Source organism: Solenopsis invicta, unplaced genomic scaffold (genome assembly GCF_016802725.1).
Source record: "Solenopsis invicta isolate M01_SB unplaced genomic scaffold, UNIL_Sinv_3.0 scaffold_117, whole genome shotgun sequence".
In the NCBI taxonomy this organism is placed as follows: Eukaryota; Metazoa; Arthropoda; class Insecta; order Hymenoptera; family Formicidae; genus Solenopsis; species Solenopsis invicta.
In genome coordinates this window covers 80685-101310 of record NW_024105245.1, presented here as the reverse complement: position 1 = coordinate 101310, position 20626 = coordinate 80685, and the positions used below count along the sequence as shown (strand labels likewise).

General features: G+C 27.4%; 1 protein-coding gene across 2 annotated transcripts in view; it reads left to right on the top strand.

Annotated features, from left to right (window-relative positions):
* Positions 1–20626, top strand: part of LOC120359854 (mitogen-activated protein kinase kinase kinase kinase 4-like) — a 92297-nt gene that overhangs the window by 3149 nt on the left and 68522 nt on the right. For both annotated transcript variants that reach the window (XM_039459251.1, XM_039459250.1), the window contains exon 2: positions 13642–13707. In XM_039459251.1, coding sequence (XP_039315185.1) covers positions 13642–13707 — 66 coding nt within the window. The remainder of the gene's footprint in view (positions 1–13641; positions 13708–20626) is intronic.

The following is a 20626-nucleotide window of genomic DNA, read 5'->3' as shown; positions in this document are numbered from 1 at the left end:
TTTCTTTTTTAATGAAAGTTACCTGAACTAAAAGTAAAAAAAAAACATTTTAATATTATACAATAACAACAGATACGCAAACTTTTTATTTATAATTAAAATTACAATTTACAAATAATAAATTTTTATTAGTTCCTACTAAGATAAATTGGGGTATTATGGCCATACAGAAAAGATGGCTATAGTCTAATTTCTCCAGTAATTGTTAAATAATGAATTTTTATAATTATTTTGAAAGATAATCAATATTTACAGTATTTTATATGCGTATACTATTCGGAACAATTTTATTCTGAATATTATATAATACTTTTACTTTTTACTATCTACAAAATTTTGCATGTGTCCTCTAAAAGCTGCTTTAAAATAATTATAACGTCGAATAAATTACTGTTAAGCTATAATAATCAACGTTATGTATATAATAAAGGAACCTAAATTGTAACATGACTTATAATTTGTGCTTTTATCTTCACTATTTATTTAAATGCACTATGATCATCTTTTTCTTACAATTCGGCCAAGATGGTCCACTTTGTTTTTTCATACATTTTTTTTTAAATTATAGAAATCTGTTTTTTTTCTTACTTTAAAATAATTATAATTATGTTATTATTGCAATATCAAATTTTAAAATTTTTATGTTATTGAATAACAAAAACTTAGGGAAATGCTCGTTTGTGATTAAACACAAAGTATAATAATCGGTCAGATTAACGAGCTAAATGAAATGATTTAATTCAAGATTATTATTTTCATGTTATTATTGCAATATTATAATTTTAACTAACAAGGAAACACAGGGAAGTGTCCGCTTCAGATTAAAACGAGTTTTTAATATGTTGTAGTACAGATAAAAATAAGGGACACGTATTTTTTTATACGTGCCCATACGCACTTTAAGGGGGTGAAACACCCCTTTGAAGAAAATCGGTTTTTTTCTTTCGAAGCGTATGCGGTCGACACTATAAGAGATAGAAAAAAATGTTTTAAATGAAAGTTGAATGGCTCGAAGAGTAATTTATAACAGCGAAAAAAAAATTTTTTTAAATTCTTTTTAATACTTTCCCCCACCACTTACTTTTTTTTTCAAAATTTTTATTTTTTTATAAGCAAAATAAAGCTTATTTTATTACGAATTCAACGATATATGATAAAGTTACGATTCAACATTCCCATTTTCCAAAAATAATTAAAAACCTCTCTATACGCACGGTACGCGCACCCGTCCGCGCGTTTGTGCGCTACGGAAGTGACTCCCTCCGATTTCGACGTGTCTTTAATATGTTGTACAGATTAAAAATAAGGGACACGTATTTTTTACACGTGTCCTAATACACTTTTAAGGGTGAAACACCCCTTTGAAGAAAATCGGGTTTTTTCTTTCGAAGCGTGTATCGTCGAAACTATAAGAGATAAAGAAAAATGTTCTCAATGAAAGTTGAATGCATGTTTTTTTCGCATAAAATGACAAAAACATTTCGAGGACAGTCTGTGTCTAACATGAAAACGCAGACATTGAGAAAAACATTTACTACAAAATAAAACGACACTACACTAAAGAATAACAATAATTACGGTGTTGTAAGACATTAATTTTTTGTTTAGAAAATAATATGTAATTAATATAAGTTAAACATTTATTTACTGGTCTACATGATTCGACTAGAATATTTGTTTTCTTCAACATTTTATAAATAAGGAGACTGGGATTACAAAAAATTATTACTCACACATTCCATACCTTCACTATCTAACGCTCATCAACTAACAACAAGAGAAGTAACATAAAACTAATTAAAAAATTAGTTAGAAATTTCATCTTTTATACTGCATTTATACAATTCAATTAATGTGTTTATTAAATTCGATTAGTGTAGAAATATGCATAACCACGCTACTGGCGCGTGCACTTTGGGTCATTTCCTTACATACGTAACTCTTGAATCTATACATGTCAATATTTCTGAGACGTAAACATTCTATTTCAAGATAGGAAATGACCCTAAGTGCATGCACCAGTAGCGTGGTTATGCATATTTTTACACTAATCGAATTTAATAAACACATTAATTGAATTGTATAAATGCAGTATAAAAGATGAAATTTCTAACTAATTTTTAAATTAGTTTTATGTTAGTTCTCTTGTTGTTAGTTGATGAGCTGGCATTAGATAGTGAAGGTATGGAATGTGTGAGTAATAATTTTTTGTAATCCAAGTCTCCTTATTTATAAAATGTTGAAGAGAACAAATATTCTAGTCGAATCATGTAGACCAGTGAATAAATGTTTAACTTATATTAATTACATATTATTTTCTAAACAAGAAATTAATGTCTTACAACACCGTAATTATTGTTATTCTTTAGTGTAGTGTCGTTTTATTTTGTAGTAAATGTTTTTCTCAATGTCTGCGTTTTCATGTTAGACACAGACTGTCCTTGAAATGTTTTTGTCATCTTATGCGAGAAAAATATGCATTCAACTTTCATTTAAAACATTTTTTTCTATCTCTTATAGTTTCGACGGCATACGCTTCGAAAGAAAAAAAACCAATTTTCTTCAAAGGGGTGTTTCACCACCCCCTTAAAGTGCGTATGGGCACGTATAAAAAAATACGTGTCCCTTATTTTTATCTGTACTACAACATATTAAAAACTCGTTTTAATCTGAGGCGGACACTTCCCTGTGTTTCCTTGTAAGTCACATATAATTATATATATATATATACATATACATATATATATATATATATATATATATATATACATATATATATGTATATACATATAAAAGCTGTATATATGTGTTTATACTAAATATATAAAATTATAAGTTTTATTATTTATTACTTTACAAAATATTACATTCATTTTTAACATGAAACGTGTATAGCCAACTGTTCCATACTGTGGTCACTTTTTCCTTAAAATTTTGATAAGATGGCCAATGTTTATGTTATAATATTTTGTTAATATTTGATTTCTAATAAGTGTTTTCTTTTTAAATTCAATAGTATTATTAACTTTAAGATTCAGTGAAGTGATCAAATATTATTAAAAAATAACAAAAATAAAAATGCGTTTTTTGCATTTTAAAAAACTATGGCCATCTTGCCCGAGTTTACTCTATTTAATGCTTGAATCTATTTATTTAGCAATTTAAAATAATGTACAATATTGTTTCATTCCATTTTATTTCAATGTCGAAAAGATAAAAGATAAAAAATAAAATAAATAATTAAAAAACAGACAAATGCAGGGATCTCTTACAGTCTAAATGAAAATGTACATATATATTTTTAGAATATTATTAATTGTGTGTGTAGCAAAAACATGTTTTAACATTCTTACGTAAATATTAAAATAGCTTTAATATTAAATATTAAAAATGCTAAATATTATATATTGTAATTATAAATATTAAAATTGCATTAACATATAAAACAAGTTTTAAATTTAAAAAACCCTAAAAACCAGGTTTAAACAAAGAAATCTGGTTTAAACAAAAAACCTGATTTTTTAGTTTTTTTTTTAAACCAGGTTTGTTAAGTTAAAAAAAAAAGACCAGGTTTTTATTCAACCCTGTAAGATGGTATACGCAACAATTTTGTTGGAATAAAATAAAATAATATTTGTCAAAAGTTGGACAAATCCAAGTTTGAGATATAAATATGTTATAATTATTTAAAAAACAATTTGATTCTTTATTCTTTTTGTCATGCGTATATTTCATATTGCAATATTTTTACATTATTATAATGTAGGAATGATCTTAGCAATATCTTAGCTGTATTATGTATAAAATACTTAGAAATATAATTAATCTGTATTTCATATATATGCTTTTTATACGGTGTTTTATTAATAATGTAGCTAAAATATTTTTCTTGATTATTGAATAATTTTGTTTTGAAATTTACTTTGTAAATAAAATATATTACTATATCTAATGGTATGTATTTTTGTACTCTTATTTAAAATTCTTTTTATTTCAATCTCTCATTGGTATATTTTAATGGAATATAAAATTCAATCATAAAAAATTAAAGAAGAGAGTTTGAGAGTTTTCTTTATTATAATATATTTTTTCAGCATCTTATTTATATTTCCGTAGATACTCTTTTCTTAACGATAAGGATTATTTAATAATTAATTAATAATGTTCACAGTCAGAACTCTTTGAAAAATGCTTAAATACGTTTAAAACAATACGAATACGAGAAATATTTTATAATACTATAAGGTGTCCGCTATCTGGAAAATCTGGAAAATCAGGGATTTGAGACTGTACTCTCTGAAATAAGGAATTTTTTTGAAAATTTTATTGCCCGGAAATTTTAAAAGTTTTACTTCAAAATTTAAATTTTATATGTTTCTGACAAAATTATTTTTTACATTTTTTAAATATTTAATGATGGAAAGCGGAGTAAACGTGTTAACGGATATATTTGCTCTATAAGATAGCTGAAAAAATTGTGTAGTAGCTTAGAAAGTAATTCTTGTCGTTTTAAAAAATTTGTAAGTGTACTACAAGACAAAATTGAGCTAATGTGTAAAGGTTATAAAGGCTGTTTATGATAACCCCAGTTGAGTTGGTTTCCACTAGGGCTGAAAAATGTTAGACGTAACTCTCTAGTACCTTTATGATTCATGACAATGCTGTATCGTATTGCCTGAGTTAAGTTAGACCTCGTACTCAGCCGGTGGACTGCGTAGAATAGTCGAAATATGAAACAGTACGATTATAAGGCACGAATCAATTTTAAGAATAGAAACATCATGTATGTAAAATTAAATAAGTCTTTTGAATATATTTACAGTTTAAAAGAAAGTTCATATGGAAACATGCTCATTAATTCTCGTAGAAACGCTAGATTTTTAGGTTCTTGTATTTCAATTAAATGTTCAATGGAATTATATATGCTTTGCGAAAAACCAAATTCTTTGTTATAATATATTTGCACTTACAAATTAAGTCAAGATTATTTAGAACTTATGTTTAGTATTATAAGACAGCAATTTAGATGCAATAATTACCCTAGTTCAAGCAATTTCAAAGTGCAATGAAAAAGATTTTACTTTATATGGAATTGAAAGAAGATTTATTTGGAAACTGTATTTTATTATCAAATATTAATATATTTTACCTTTTCATTAAATTCAATTACGACGATAAATAAAACTGCCAGTAATGGAAAATAGATTATTAACTAATGAATCAAATTGTGATAATAAAAACTTAGAAATATATGATATTGCTTTGTATTGTAATAAAAATAACTCGCAGTTAATTACGAGATGCTCCCGCAGTATTATATCATACATATTAGGCTTTGCAGTACGTTTTTTAATAAAAGAAATTGTGAACAATGTGTCGACGTTTTAACAGAACTCCACTTAAATTCTTACGTCCATGATTTGATTTCCACAAAAAATAAGAGGCTTATTATTTTCTTTAAAAGATGCAATATTTATGTGTGAGGTTTATGAGAAACTTATACAAATAGCTATTATGAAATTTCTATGCAGTACATCGGCTGAGCACAAGGTTTAACTTAACTCAGGCAATACGATACAGCGTTGAGTTGTCATGAATCATAAAGGTACTAGAGAGAGTTACGCCTAACATTTTTTGGTCTTAGTGGAAACCAACTTAACTTGGGTTATCGTAAACACCCAAGATGATTCTAAAATGTATTAAAGATTGTTTATTATCTGCTTTATCTTTTCTTAATGATAATAAAAATTTTTATTTTATTTTTGTATACATTTCTGTTACGTTTAATGTTTAAATAACGTTTTACTGTAATCTTGTGATTATGCTTTTAAAGAATGTTAAAAGGCGTATGTGTAATAAAATAAATTTATTTTAAAGCTACATTCGAAAATTCTTTTACCTGGAATTTTGATAAAAACTGGAAACTTCTGAAATTTTCAGGGAATGGATTTACAAATTTTTAGTAAACATTTGTACTATTATAATGCACAGAACTTCTGTGCATTATACCGATTTGCATTTCACTTTTATTTACATAACGATTTTTTAATAGTAAAAATTATTTAAAAATAAAAAAAACGTTTATTAGCAGAATTCTTTCTAAAACTCATGTAAAATTGTAGATTTTTAAAAAATCCAACAAGAACTATGAGGAAACTTTCGGGACATAGTGAGACGCTACATGATTTTTTGACACTTTTTTTGCTGTAATTGCCAGAACTGTTTTATCTATCACGATTAAATGTTTTATTTATCAGAACTGAATATTGAAGATAAAAGTAGAATTCTCAATTAATGTGGTTTCACGAAATGATATGCCAGCTTCACACATACATTATTATGAATGAATAAAAATACTAAACATCGAGATTCTACCATGTACAATATCGATTGTTACAGAAAGTTTTTATAAACGTTTTAATCTTTTATATTTTATGTGCGATAATTCTGAAAGAATTCTGCAAATATATAAAATGTTGCAACAAAATGTCTAAATTATCTAATCTATCAGACAGTAAATTTATATATTCAGAAGCAAAACAAAAAATTATGATATCAAAATGTTTATTCTAAAATGATTGTTAAAAGTCACTTTTTGATAAGTTATGATTCATTTTTGTTATTTCAATGTTATTAAGATTGACTAGTTCTACTTAAATATGGCTTACGATAATAACAGATTGTTACGATTATATGTTCTGTATAATTGGATTATGTGATGACAATAATCATATTATGGGGATGCTGAATTGATGCAATTCCTGACATTTTTTTTGCAAACAATTTTTTTGAATTGAGTTTACAGAATTGAAAAAGCTTTTACACAAAATTTATATGTTAAAATATACATGTTAATTTTGGGTGGCAAGATTAATTTCATGATAATAACAACACAAAAAATAAAAAGTACAGTAATAATCACTCACATCTGCACTCATCTACACCGTAAAGCTGTTAAGCCATGACAATGTCAGTTTAATCTGACAGTTACAGTGCGTTGCATTGATGTCTGGGGTTTGATTTTTAGGCACTACGTTTTTTTTCTTAGTTATTTTTACGTTCATGACCGGATGCTGCGTCGACGATCACGAATGTATCGTAGTGTTAGTAGTATTTTAACAGTTAGCCTCTGTAAGCTCAGTTTGATCAGTCACATCTCTGAAATATCCCAAAAGAATATTTGATAATAAAGTAAGGCTTACTAAATAATTACTTTAAATTTAATTAAGAGAAAGTGGATTGGTAGATGGATGTTAGATAAGTATTATTTTGAGAAAGTAAAATTATTATTGGTCAATAAGAAAATATATTTTGTGAGCTGTTCTCCTTATTTACAGGTAATAATGAATAAGCGAAAGGATATAGTCAACAACGGAGTGTTTGTGACGACAGATATTTTATTGAAGATAAGCACAAATAAAATATTTAATATTTCACTAATGAAAAGAGCACAATGTTAAAGTAGACATTTTTCTCGTTGCGATAATTACACAGGTCTGCAAAATTGGGGAGGGGGGGGGGGTCTTGTGCTTTGAACTTTGAATCACGTTTCTATACGATTTTGATGCGCTGAAAACAATTACGTTATCCGTTTTTTTCATCACTCCATTTTTTAAATAATCGCAAAAACAATGTTTTTCGAACTTGACTTTTTTATGATTTTTTTTTGACTAAAGAAAAAATGATAGCGAGGTCAGCTTTACGGCATTTTACGCAGAAATGTTCCCACAATAAAAAAAATATTTTTTTGTAACTTATAAAAACGTTTTATGCAAACCGTATACAAAAACCTTTGAAAAAATCGTGAAAAATTATAAAATAATGATAAATTTTGAAATATAAAACCAAATAATTAAAAAACAAAAAATTTTACAAATTATTTGACTTTATGGGTATTATAACTCTCTGTTTCTAGTTTAAATCTTTTTTTGGAAAACTAATTTCCGACCATTTGTTAAAAAGTTATTGAATTTAAACCATAAATGCATCCCGCGAGCGTTACCTACGGTGCGCGACATCCTCTCGCGTCTGACGGACATTGAATAAAGTTCAAGAAGTTATAAAATTATACGAGATCATGTTATGTATAATTTTTCTGGTCACTGATGTCAAAAATAAACAAATTAAAATGGCGAATTCAATATGGAAGACAAAAATTTTTAAAATGCGTATAAATAACACAAAAATCGATATCTGATGGTTTTGCCTTTGATTACTGCTGTGTAATTACAATTGTTTAATTAAAAATAGCGGATTTAATATGACGACACATAAGTTTTATCACAAAAATTTATCGCAATAACTTAAAATTGTATTATTTATACTGTAAGACAAAACAAAAAAAAACATGCTTCCTTAAATGATTTTAGTGTAGTTTTCTTGCTGTTTCAAAATCTTTACTACTTTTTGTGACAATAGAAAATGTACATACAGAAAGGTGATTTTGCGTTATCCATCCTGTACCACGTGGAGGTATCATCTTATTACAGAATATGGCCTCTACGCCAGGAATATATTTACATTATCTTAATGCTAAATTTATTTTTAATTGCACATTTAAATATAATTTGGAATATAATTTTCTAATTTAATAAAAGCGAGCTCTTTTATTTTCAAAGTCCCGAGTCATTGACATTCTTTTGTAGTTTGCTTTCTAGGATTGATCTCTTTTAAGCGATCAACAGTAATCTGCCATCATATTTATATTATATCTACCCTGGTACCACCTTTCCATTTCTTTAATATTCTGATGAAATCGTTCACCTTGTTCTTCGCTAAAATCACCAAGATTATCGGGAAAATAATCCAGATAAGAATACAAAAAAAGAACTTTTAAACTCAAATTGCATCTCAAAGTTTGAAAATCATTTAGCATCTTTTGAACGATTATTTCATAATCTGCGGTTTTTGTATTCCCAAGAAAGTTTTCCACGACACTTTTGAAACTGATCCAAGCTTTTTTTCAATTTTGTTCATCGTCGTTTCAAACATTTGATCTTTCATCAACGATCGAATCTGAGGACCATCAAAAATTTCTTCTTTTATTTTCCCTTCAGACAATTGTGGAAATTTGGTCTGCAAATATTTGAAGCAATTGTTATTTTTATTTAGCGGTTTTACAAATTGCTTTATTAATCCCAGTTTAATATGTAATGGCGGTAATCTTACAAAATCTTTTTTGGATTGACCAGACTATTATATATCACATTTTTTGATCCGGGTATTAAATTTGTTCTAGGTGGCTATTTCTTCTTTACCCAATGCTCATTTCGTGCACGACTATCCCTAAAAATGGAAATTTAATGAAACAATTTGTGAAAGCGCTAAATAAAAATAACAATTGCTTCAAATATTTGCACCAAATTTTCACAATTGTCTGAAGGGAAAATAAAAGAAGGAATTTTTGATGGTCCTCAGATTCAATCGTTGATGAAAGATCAAATGTTTGAAACGACGATGAACAAAATTGAAAAAAGAGGGGAGGAGAAAGAGAGAGAGAGAGAGACAAAACCTTTGAAATATTTTTTATATATTAAGTATATTTTATATAATTTTTATTGTAACTTTTTAGTTTTTACAAAAAGTTTTAAATATAATAAATTTAAACATTATTTTTGGAATACTTTAAATTTATTAAGAAATGAAGTTATAGTACTTTAGATATTTAACCTTTAAATACACCGATCCTGTAAAATACGGAAACACATTTTTGGGCTGGGAGACTTTTTCAACTTTGAGAAGCTATAACTTTGATTACAATCAATATTTTTCAACGATTTTTTTTTAAACAAAAGTTTAAAATCTCAGGAGTGTGACTGCACAATCGGCATTGGCGAAAAATAATTTATTGTGAAGTTATAAAAGCAAAACCATTAAGCAAAAATGAGAAATTGGTCAAAAATCCACTTTTTTTTTTTAAATCATCTTCGCAACAAAAAACGTTTAAGGACTTTCAAATACGGCGTTTGAAAGCTAAAGAGTCACACTTTCAAAATAAAATTTGGCAAAGTCATTTAAAAAAAAAAATATATAATTATGTAACATGATGAATGAGGTATTTTTGGGCATCTAAAAATACACATTAAAAAAAAAATTATATCTTTGCAACAAAAAACTTTGAAGAACTTTACAATACGGCGTTTTAAAGCTAAAGATTTATACTTTCAAAAAGAAATTATATTCTTGTCATTTCTATTAACCCTTAAACACGTAAGTGGGTCTGAGAGACCCCATATGAAGTTTTGAACGCTTGCTATGTGAAGACGGAATGAGATAGGAGGTTTGGACCAAGACGTAAAAAAAATTTAAAAAATCCTCTTTCGATTGAAATGGTTGATTAACTTCTTTGGTCAACTAGAAGTCGAACGACACGGTAGCAAAGTTTTGTTAGGGTCAATGCGACCCATATAGCGTGTAAGTGAAAATTTTTTTGTGAGTATTTTACATAAAAAAACTGGACAAAATACGTTCGAACAGGTCGGTTTGCGAATGTTACTTGCATGTACTTTGTCTAAAGTTGGAATACTATAAAATGCTGTAGAAAAGAGAGTTTTTCCGAAGTATATCATGAAACACATCAATTTTCAATTTTAGACACGATTTAATCAAAAATACCTCATATTTGCCTTGTTACATAAGTACATTTTGTAAAAGAAATGACAATAATATAATTTTTTTTGAAAGTATGAATCTTTAGCTTGAAAACGCCGTATTGTAAAGTTCTTCAAAGTTTTTTGTTGCAAAGATATAATTTTTTTTAAAAGTAGATTTTTAGATGCCCAAAAATACCTCATATTCTCCATGTTACATAATTATACTTTTTAAAAGAAATGACTTTGCCAAATTTTATTTTGAAAGTGTGACTCTTTAGCTTTAAAACGCCGTATATAAAAATCCTTAAATGTTTTTTGTTGCGAAAATATGATTTTTTGAAGGAAAAGTGGATTTTTGACCAATTTCTCCTTTTTGTTTAATGGTTTTTCTTTTATAACTTCACACTAAATTATTTTTCGGCAATGCCGATTGTGAAGTCACACACCTGAGATTTTGAACTTTCGTTTAAAAAAAAAAATCGTAGAAAAATATTGATTGTAATCAAAGATATAGCTTCTCAAAGTTGAAAAAGTCTCCCAGACCTAAAAATGTGTTTCCGTATTTTACAGAATCGGTGTGTTTAAGGGTTAAAAAATGTAGTTATGTAACAAGGCGAATATGAGGTATTTTTGATTAAATTGTGTCTAAAATTGAAAATTAATGTGTTTCATGATATATTTCGAATACTATAAAATGTTGTAGAAACTCTTTTTCTACAACATTTTATAGTATTCCAACTTTAGACAGAGTATATGCGAGTAACATCCGCAAACCGACCTGTTCGAACGTATTTTGTCCAGTTTTTTATGTAAAATACTCACAAAAAAGTTTTACTTACACACTATATGGGTTGCATTAACCCTAACAAAACTTTGCTACCGTGCCGTTCGAATTTTAGTTGATTAAAAAAAGTTGATTAACCATATCAATCGAAAGAGGAGATTTCAAACTTTTTTTACGTCTTGGTAAACCTCTTATCTTATTCCTTATTATAGTCTTCACATAGCAAGCGTTTAAAACTTTATATTGGGTCTCACAAACCCACTTACGTGTTTAAGGGTTAAATTTATTTGGATGATTATGGTCAACGATAGTTCAAAACGATTTTTTAGTAACTTTCTAGTATTTTTTTAAAAGGTTGTAGGCATTTTTCTGTAATTTTTTAACGATTTTTTTATATGATTTTAATTGTGAGAATCGCAAACATTTAGTTATTTCAGAGTTGTTTCAGAAATGTTGTAGATATATTTTGTAACTTTTTATGAAATATTCCACTTTTCAGTTGAAATATTTTATACATCCCTGAAAATTTTGTTACTGATTAGATTGTATGCTGTTTTTATTGTTACAGGAGAATAAGGAACAAGTAATGATTAAAAGGCCATTGATTTGATATTTTATTATTATAAATTATAATTTATACTGATCTGTTTAGCATTGTTTTGAATCATGCTCCTTGCAATCATGCTTTACGCAGCAAAAAAATATACATGCTGTTTATAAAGTGCTTAACACTATATTATCTAAACAAAGTTACTAAAAAAAAAGAAAATTTGTCAAGTGTATGTGTTTTTCAATGAAGAAATTATACTAAAAGGTCAAGTAGTAATATCTTTAATTCTTAAGTGTGTGCGTGCGTGCGTGCGTGCGTGTGTGTGTGCGTGCGCGCGCGCGTATGTATTTTAGGTTTAGCAGATTGCGCGCTAGACGAAGATTAACGATCGTCATATACATATATCTCGCACGAACTTCCGGACCCTAATTATTACGTATTGTACATATACTATACATATAAATATTTCTATGGACTTACTTTTAATTGTAAATTTATTTTTGCAAAGTTTTTAATTATAAAAAATTTTTATCACTTATTTAATTTTTTTTTATTTTTATGTGTAAATATACACTTTTAATAGTGGGGACCCCAAACTTACATGTAATTTATTTACAGTACAGATTAAATTGTATTTAATTGTTAAAAGATCATTGAGAGAAGTGTTGATATTTGTGTTTACAATTGCATATTTAAAATAATAATGATTACGAACTCTATTTTTTAAATTACTGCTATACTGTTATTTTTATATTAGTAATAGTAACCTTATGTTTTATAATTTGATCATTTATTAAATATTTTCTATACATTACGAAAATTTTAAATATTAATTTAGTAAAATATCAAGATGGTAAAAATAAAATAAATATGTAGCAAAATATGTGTATTTACAATCTAGCGAGTGTAACTATTTTTTGTATTTATCGTTCTACCAATTTTGAAGAAATTAAAAATTTTTATGATTATAATCTTAAATTAATATTATAATTTTTAATATTAGTATTAATAGTAAAATATCAAGGAGTGGAGAATAAAAATAAGAAAAGTATTTTTATGCAGTAAATGCAATATTGTTATTATAATTGTAGTGAATGTAATTATTTTTTGAATATTTTTGTTTACTATTTATGTAATAATAAATAATTAATAGTTACATATAATTTTTACGGGTAAAATAACTATAAAAAATATATTTAGCACTGAAAATAACTATAAATTATAGATAAATTATGATAATAGCAATTATTTTTTTTTTTTTAGTGATAAGCAACGGCAAGAGGATAAATTTGTTTGTGATTTTTTCTTTTTATTTTTTTTTTTTAATGTTTAGTTATGTATTCTGTTTATTCTAAGTGTAAAAAGAATAACACATAGCGGATACAAAAACAAACCTAGTATACATACCTATATAACCGGAAACTGTTTTTGTTTTCTACTTATATTTAATATTGATTTGTAGTCTACCTTATTTGAAAAGTTTGAAATACGTTATTTTTCTTATTTTATTTTTTTTGCCAAATAATTTCTTTGTAAACTATTTCTTTTTCTTTTTATTCTTTGATTTTATTTTATTTTTATTTATTCCTTTTTTGAGATTTCAGGAAATTTTTAATTACTGTTTCTTTTTTTGCTGGCGAAAATCAGAGAAGTTTATTCTTTAATGATAAAAATTGTTTTATGTTTCGAGAATTAACTGGTTGTTTGTATTTCAGGAGCCTGCTGGAATCTTTGAGCTGATCGAAGTAGTCGGCAATGGAACGTACGGTCAAGTTTATAAAGTGAGTACTCTGCAATTTGCGTAAAGTTACGATGCTATCCAAACAACTGTGATATTTTTAATCTTAGAAGGCCGCAGGGTTGTTTTAAATTACGCAGAATTTATCATAAATGAAAATTTATAAATATGTATATAATTGATAATCATTAACGAAATAAAACGCCATACCACTTTAGAAGGTAAAATAAAAATAAAATTTTATTCCTGTTGTACACTGCGAGAGAAGTGACATTTGTGACTGTAATTGTTTGATAAAATAATTATGAAAATAACTTAAGATTTCTATTTTAAGAGACGCGGTCGCGTCTTGTGCCAATTTAAAAAAAAAAAAAAATATATAAAAAACGCAAAGCGAGAAAGACCGAGCCTCTTTTACGCGAGTCAGCGAGTTCAAGCATAACGAGATTATCAAATCTCAGTAACGGCTGAACCGATCAAGTTCTGAGTAGTCTAAAATTTAAGTGATACTGTCTGTGTATTTTTATTGAAACATTTTCCTGTTCTAATCTAAGTGGAGGTACTTAATTTACAAAAGTTTCAATGAAATATGTAACATTTAATCTCAAAGAATTAAAGAGGAAACAGAAATGAGAATGTTTTATTAAAATAAAAAAATTTTAAACTACAAAAAATTGGCGTTGCTGTTTTACATTTTATTTAAATTATATTTAGACATCTAGCAGCGCTAATTTTTTGTAGTTTAAAAATTTTTTATTTTAATAAAACATTCTTATTTCTGTTTCCTCTTTAATTCTTTGAGATTAAATGTTACATACTTCAACAAAACTTTTTTAAATTAAGTACATCAACTTAGGTTAGAACAGAAAAATGTTTCAATAAAAATACACAGACAGTATTACTTGAATTTTATTTAAAAAGGAATTAAAGATACCGCTACTTAGGTTTTACTTAAAAAATAAATGTACTATTACTTGCATTTTATTCGTTAAAAGTAGTACAGCAGTTATAGGTATTACTGTAATGTTAGTAATAATAATCTCATATATTTATACACAAATATGAATAAATATTACAATAAATTGTGATAATTTCAAACATTAATATAATAAAATATCAAAAAGTGAATTATAAATAAAATAAACATTCTGTTAAATACAATTGTAATTATAGTAAATATAATTATTTTCTTGACATACTTATTATTTATTAGATAATAATAATTCAAAAACGAGTAAAAGAAAAAATAAATAATGAAATAATTTGATGCTATAGATGTTTGTAGGCATCAAAATTATTAAATTGATTAGCAATTTAATTTGTGATATTACATTTCTAGTTACTTAATAGCTGCGTTTTAACGTCTAGCAAATATGCGGCGCAGGGAAGTTTGAGGGAAATTTGTAAATGTATATACATTTACATAGAAAATTATTATTAAGCATCAAAATCCACTTTTGACCAGTATAGCCATTTTTGTGATTTAAATATGTAAAATTATGATAATTGTAATCACTTTTTTCTCTCAGTGTGCTAGAGAATCTTTAGAGATTCTGGCCACAAGATAGACAATTTTTGATTGGTCCATTGTTTTTAACAACTTGTGCTCAAATTTAAATTTTGATAATTTTATGAATTTAGGTAGGAAGAACGAATACATGATAAACTTTAGAATATTTTTGTATTTTTAACATTTATTGTGTATGGGCTTTCTGTCCTATCTTTTAGATGATAGAACATTTTTTTTCTTCATGACATTGCTACTGTTTGAATGTCAGAGTGTACGTCAGTTATGAGGTTATGGAGTGAAACAGTAGATATAGAGGGAGACAACAATATATATTATCTCTTTTTTGTTTTGCCAAAATTGCTCATCAAACTTTAATACAAAGGGTGCGTTCCATTTGGACGCTTACACGCTTTAAGCGCTTATAAGCGGCGCTTTCATTGTTCTATTTGGCGCTACAAGCGCTAACAGATTGTTTAATGACATTATCATTGACGTCATTATTCCCGCTCACATACGCTTTTTCCATTGAGGTAAGACAGCAAAAGCGCGAGCGTTCATGTTTCAAATGTTTCAAATGAAACGTGAGCGTTTACGCTTATGACTTTCTTTAACTTTGTTGAAATTAAAAAAGAAGATTTTTCTGATTCGAAATTAATATTAGTTTACCGCTATTTGTGGCTTATATATTTACTTGTGAGTTTGTTTGGGACCAGGTACTTGTTTGTCCATTACAAAATTTTTGCAAGATTGTTGATGCAATTACTTATAAATTTGTGTTATTCCACTTTTGTTAAGATTTCTTTTTTATATTTCGATTTCATTTTTAGTCTTTGAACTATGAGGAAACTTCTGTGGGGCAATTCTGTGGTACATGTGAAAATATGACTTATGATAAAGTAAAATTTTTTTTACAAGATGCAGAAAACAATGAAGTTTTCTCTATTTTAGTGACTTCAGAGGAAGCAAAACGTTTGGAAACAGGTAAATTTAAATTGTTATGAAATTAATATTGCCAAATATTTAAAGTTAAACGATTGGCTAACTCTACTCGACTCCCGATGGTTCATTTGCACATCGTTCATTGTCCACCACCACTCACAGCGGCCGATGCATAGAGATTTTCCATTGGCCAAGCGTGTGAGTGATCTGTGGGCAAGTGAACAGTGTGCAAGTGAAATACACCCCTATCGATTCACCGACTATATTTTAATAAAAAAATATTAAAAAAAAAGAAAAAAATAAATAAAATTTAGTTTATAAATAAAGTTTAATTTCTACATATAAAAAAAAATAAAAATTAAAAAAAAATTTTGAGAATTAAATAATTTTGGTAAAAGAATTAAAATAAATAAAGTTTAGTTTATAAATAAAGTTTAGTTTATAAATAAAGTTTATAAATAAAGTTTAGTTTCTATATATGAAAAAAATCTCTATTGCGTGCGAGTTGTGTTTGTGCGCGTATGTGTGTTTTTGTGTTAGCAGACGGCCAGAGAATTGACAATTGTCACGCACACGCACGCATACTCATGCGCGCACTTGCACTTGCACGCAGCGGTGCTTTTCAATCGGCGAAGAAATCTCGTTCAATTTCCGAATTCTAGTTGTACTTGCCGGCTTTCTAAAAGTTAATATTTGTTTTTATATATATTTAATTCTGTAAGATAAAATTATTTGCGCAGTTGGAAGAACTAGAAAACATAACATAAATATAAACAAACTGGAAACAGTAGTTAATGTATTCACTCCAGAAATGTTATTAAGCACTAAGATCCAGGTTTGATTGTTTTAAGATGTTTCTTTATTTAATTGTGTTTTGATTTTCTTAGAGTTATTCTTTTTTTATTATATTGTAATAGTTTCAACATCATCGGTGTAATTGGCTGGATGCGCGATTGGTTAATTATCGATTTCACAGTGGCATGACGACCTTTTCTGTGATATTTTAAATTAACGAGTACACGTCAAAACGACGTAAAATAAAGAAAATTTTACATGCGATATTTCTGTGAGAGAAGGATACTGCGTATCTGAGACTCCTATGTACGTTTAAAATTTATTTTTAATATAACATTAAAATTTGTCGAATCGATTTTGTTTTTTTTTTTGTAGATATATTGGTTTCACGATGACAATGCCTTGAATACCATCGTTTTCAATAATCTGCGGAGTTATCGAAAAACTCTAATGCAAATTATAGACGATATTTTAATAGTTTTGTACAAATTACTATCAATATAAACTCGCGAAAAAATAACTTTAACTGTCTGAAAGCGAGGTTGTAATGCTTTTTATCATTATGTCGCGTTTTTCTTAAAGTCATAATGCTGAAGCTATAGTAAAATTTTTCAAAGTTTATATTGTCCCACGACTATAGTTTTGAGAATAAATTTTAAAACAATATTCATTTTGACATACTGTACTAAAATTAATTTAATATACATATTTGTTTTATTTTGTATTGTAACATTAACGTAAACGGAAGTTCTTGTAACATTGATTATAAATAAACAAAATAAAGAAGGGATCAATAAAGTTGTTTATTTACTTCCTGTCGAGACGTGATGCAACGATAAAAAGTACTGCAACTTTGCTTTTGGACAGTTACAATTATTTTTTCTGCATTTATATTGAAAATGTTGTATGAAATTATCGTACGTACACTTTGTAGGAGAAGAAAATTACTATATTTTAACTATAAATTTATATGTAGTCATTTTTGATGCCAACTATATATTTATATTTTTAACCGTGCAAATTATAATTATTAATTGTTATTACGTGAATAGTAAGCGAATGTTTAAAAAATAGTTATTTTTACTATAATTATGATTGCATTTATTATATGAAAATTTTTATTTTTACCAGCTATATTATCTTGATTGATGTTTCTTGATATTAATATTTGAAATTATTATAAATTATGTCAAAATTTTTTTATTGTTGAAACCATAAACATAACATTATTATTAATGTTATAGCGGTAACTATGAAAATGCTTGTTACCATAATTCTTTTATCACGTAATTATAGTTATAAATATCAAATACTTTTTTCAGTGTATATCATCAACTATAATCTGTAGTTTTTTGTTTATTTACTTTAGAATTTTTTGATAATTCCGGGAGATTTTAGAAAGATTATTGAAAGCGATTAGTCACTCATATGATTTTTAAAATCTAACAAAAAATTCTTTCCGTATAGGTGTTGTTTAACATATTTCAATGTATTGCTTAAGATATTTTAGAACTGTACTTCGTATATGAATTGCGCGTCTAATTTTTGTGTGTACTTCAGTTTTATTATGCTTTCCGTTAGTAATCCGTAACTCTTATCTATCAGGACTTACACTGCTCACACCACATCTATGTTTTCCGTTTAAGCGTGTTATCGCGAGTCTCATATCCGTTCCATCCTCTGTCCCCGTTCCGCTTCATAGAAATCTAAACCCGTACTTGCGTTACACACGTGGGCAACTTTCGTGTTTGATGTAATACGCAGTGTGGCGTTGCATTCTTGTGATCTCTCTTGTCGTTTCACGTCTTTGAATCGCACAAGGCAAGCGTCGGCTCTTCGCCTTAAGAACATCTCACGACGAGCGTTCCTCTTGTTGCTGCGTAAAAAAAAGACGGAAAGATAATGATTTTCCCCTTTGTATCGATAAACGGACCCGCGATTGAATTAGTGAGCTCAGAAGCGGCGTGAGTCACGTAGCAGGAATGTTTGTAGGAAATAAAAAAACCGCCTTTCTCCGTTTAAATCAAGTTGTTCTTGCTCTTGTCGGATTCAATGCTTAATATGAGAACATTGAGACGACTGATGCTCTTACATCGTTCTTCAAGCTCGTCAAGCTCTTTGTTCCTTCATGGCAGATGTCATTCTGAGTTCACAATTCTTTTATTTTTCATGCTACAGGTTTTGGTTACAAGACGTTGGATATAGAGAGGAGGTGAATAATATATGACAAGAAAAAAAAATAGGTTAAAAGCAACAAAGAATTAAGGAGAAGAAATAATGAAATGTTTAGATTACAAATTCCAAAGTATTGGTCACGAAAAATTTTTTAGTATAATCATAATAGTAGAAATTAAAACCAAATTTTAGAAATAAACTACAAATTTTTTTTACAACCAATTTCTTTTACATAAAAATAATTTCCATTGAAATAGGAAATAAGCATTTTTTTACCTTTATATCTTATTTACGTATTTGAGAAATAGATTTATAAAATTATATTAAATAAAAAGTTAAAAAGTGAAAGATATAAAGTGAAAGATATAAAGTGATATAAATAATTTACTTTTCTATCTCGCTTTTTTATGTCCCTTAAAAATCAAATTACATTAGTGATTGTTGATTGGATTGCAATTGCGATTGGTGGTTAGCGATTATTAATTACCATTACTCAAGCACATTTACTATTGATTAGCAATTGTGATCGCTATAATTGTGATCTGTATATTTCTTGTTTGAAACAAAAGATATCCAGCAAAATGTCAGCAATATTACTCTTAGGGCGATGTAACGACGTATACCTTTGCAAGATTTAAATTTCTGTAGCTTTTTATATTTTGTTTTTTTTACTTTAAAAAATTAAAGAGTTCATTTTGTTTTTATTATTTTGTTTTATTTTTATACTTTAAAAATCGATGTTATGACAGTGGAATTATTATCGTATTAAATTATTATACTTATGAAGTATTATGGAGTATGAGATACCCCATACGATTTGCCATGTTGATTTTTTTCACCTTGTTTGCGGAAAATTAATTAACATTAGCAACGTTTGTAGAGACGAACATTGTCGGCTGTTTGTTGTGCTTCTAGAATACAGTGAGAAGTTATAAGGATAAACAGGGAAATTTGGTAGCATCTGTAATGTGATTAAATTACAACACTTCATTGATTACGATTGGTTGCTGACTGTACTGTGATCAATAATTTTAAATAGAGCATTTTTTAAAGAGTTACTAATTTCAGTAGGTGGCTGCTTTGCTCTGATTGATTAAAAATAATTGCCAATCATAATCGCAATCTATTTACTAGTGTAATTTGACCTTAAGTGTAAATGGATCGTAGTTTACATAAGCCTTTAATTTAGATGTAAAAGAATGTGTTAAAGAAGAGAAGCGAAATTGAAAGATTTTATGTGACCGCGTTACATGTGTTAGATTTTATCTAATTAAATATAAAGGAAAGATTACGAGAATATGATAATTTTGAAGAATTTAATGTTTTTTTTGGAGAATTAATATTAGCAATAGGAGGTATCCCACATCTATCGGGATGTAAAGAAATAAATGTTACAGTGGCCGAGTTGCACGGAGAAGATCTTTATTCTCACCTGTTAACAAAGAACGAAGAAGACGATGATTCACTTTGAAAAAATTCTTCTGGGCGAAGTCATTCTTAGGAGTATATCTTGATGTAAAAAAAGAGTTGTGAGGAAGAAAGA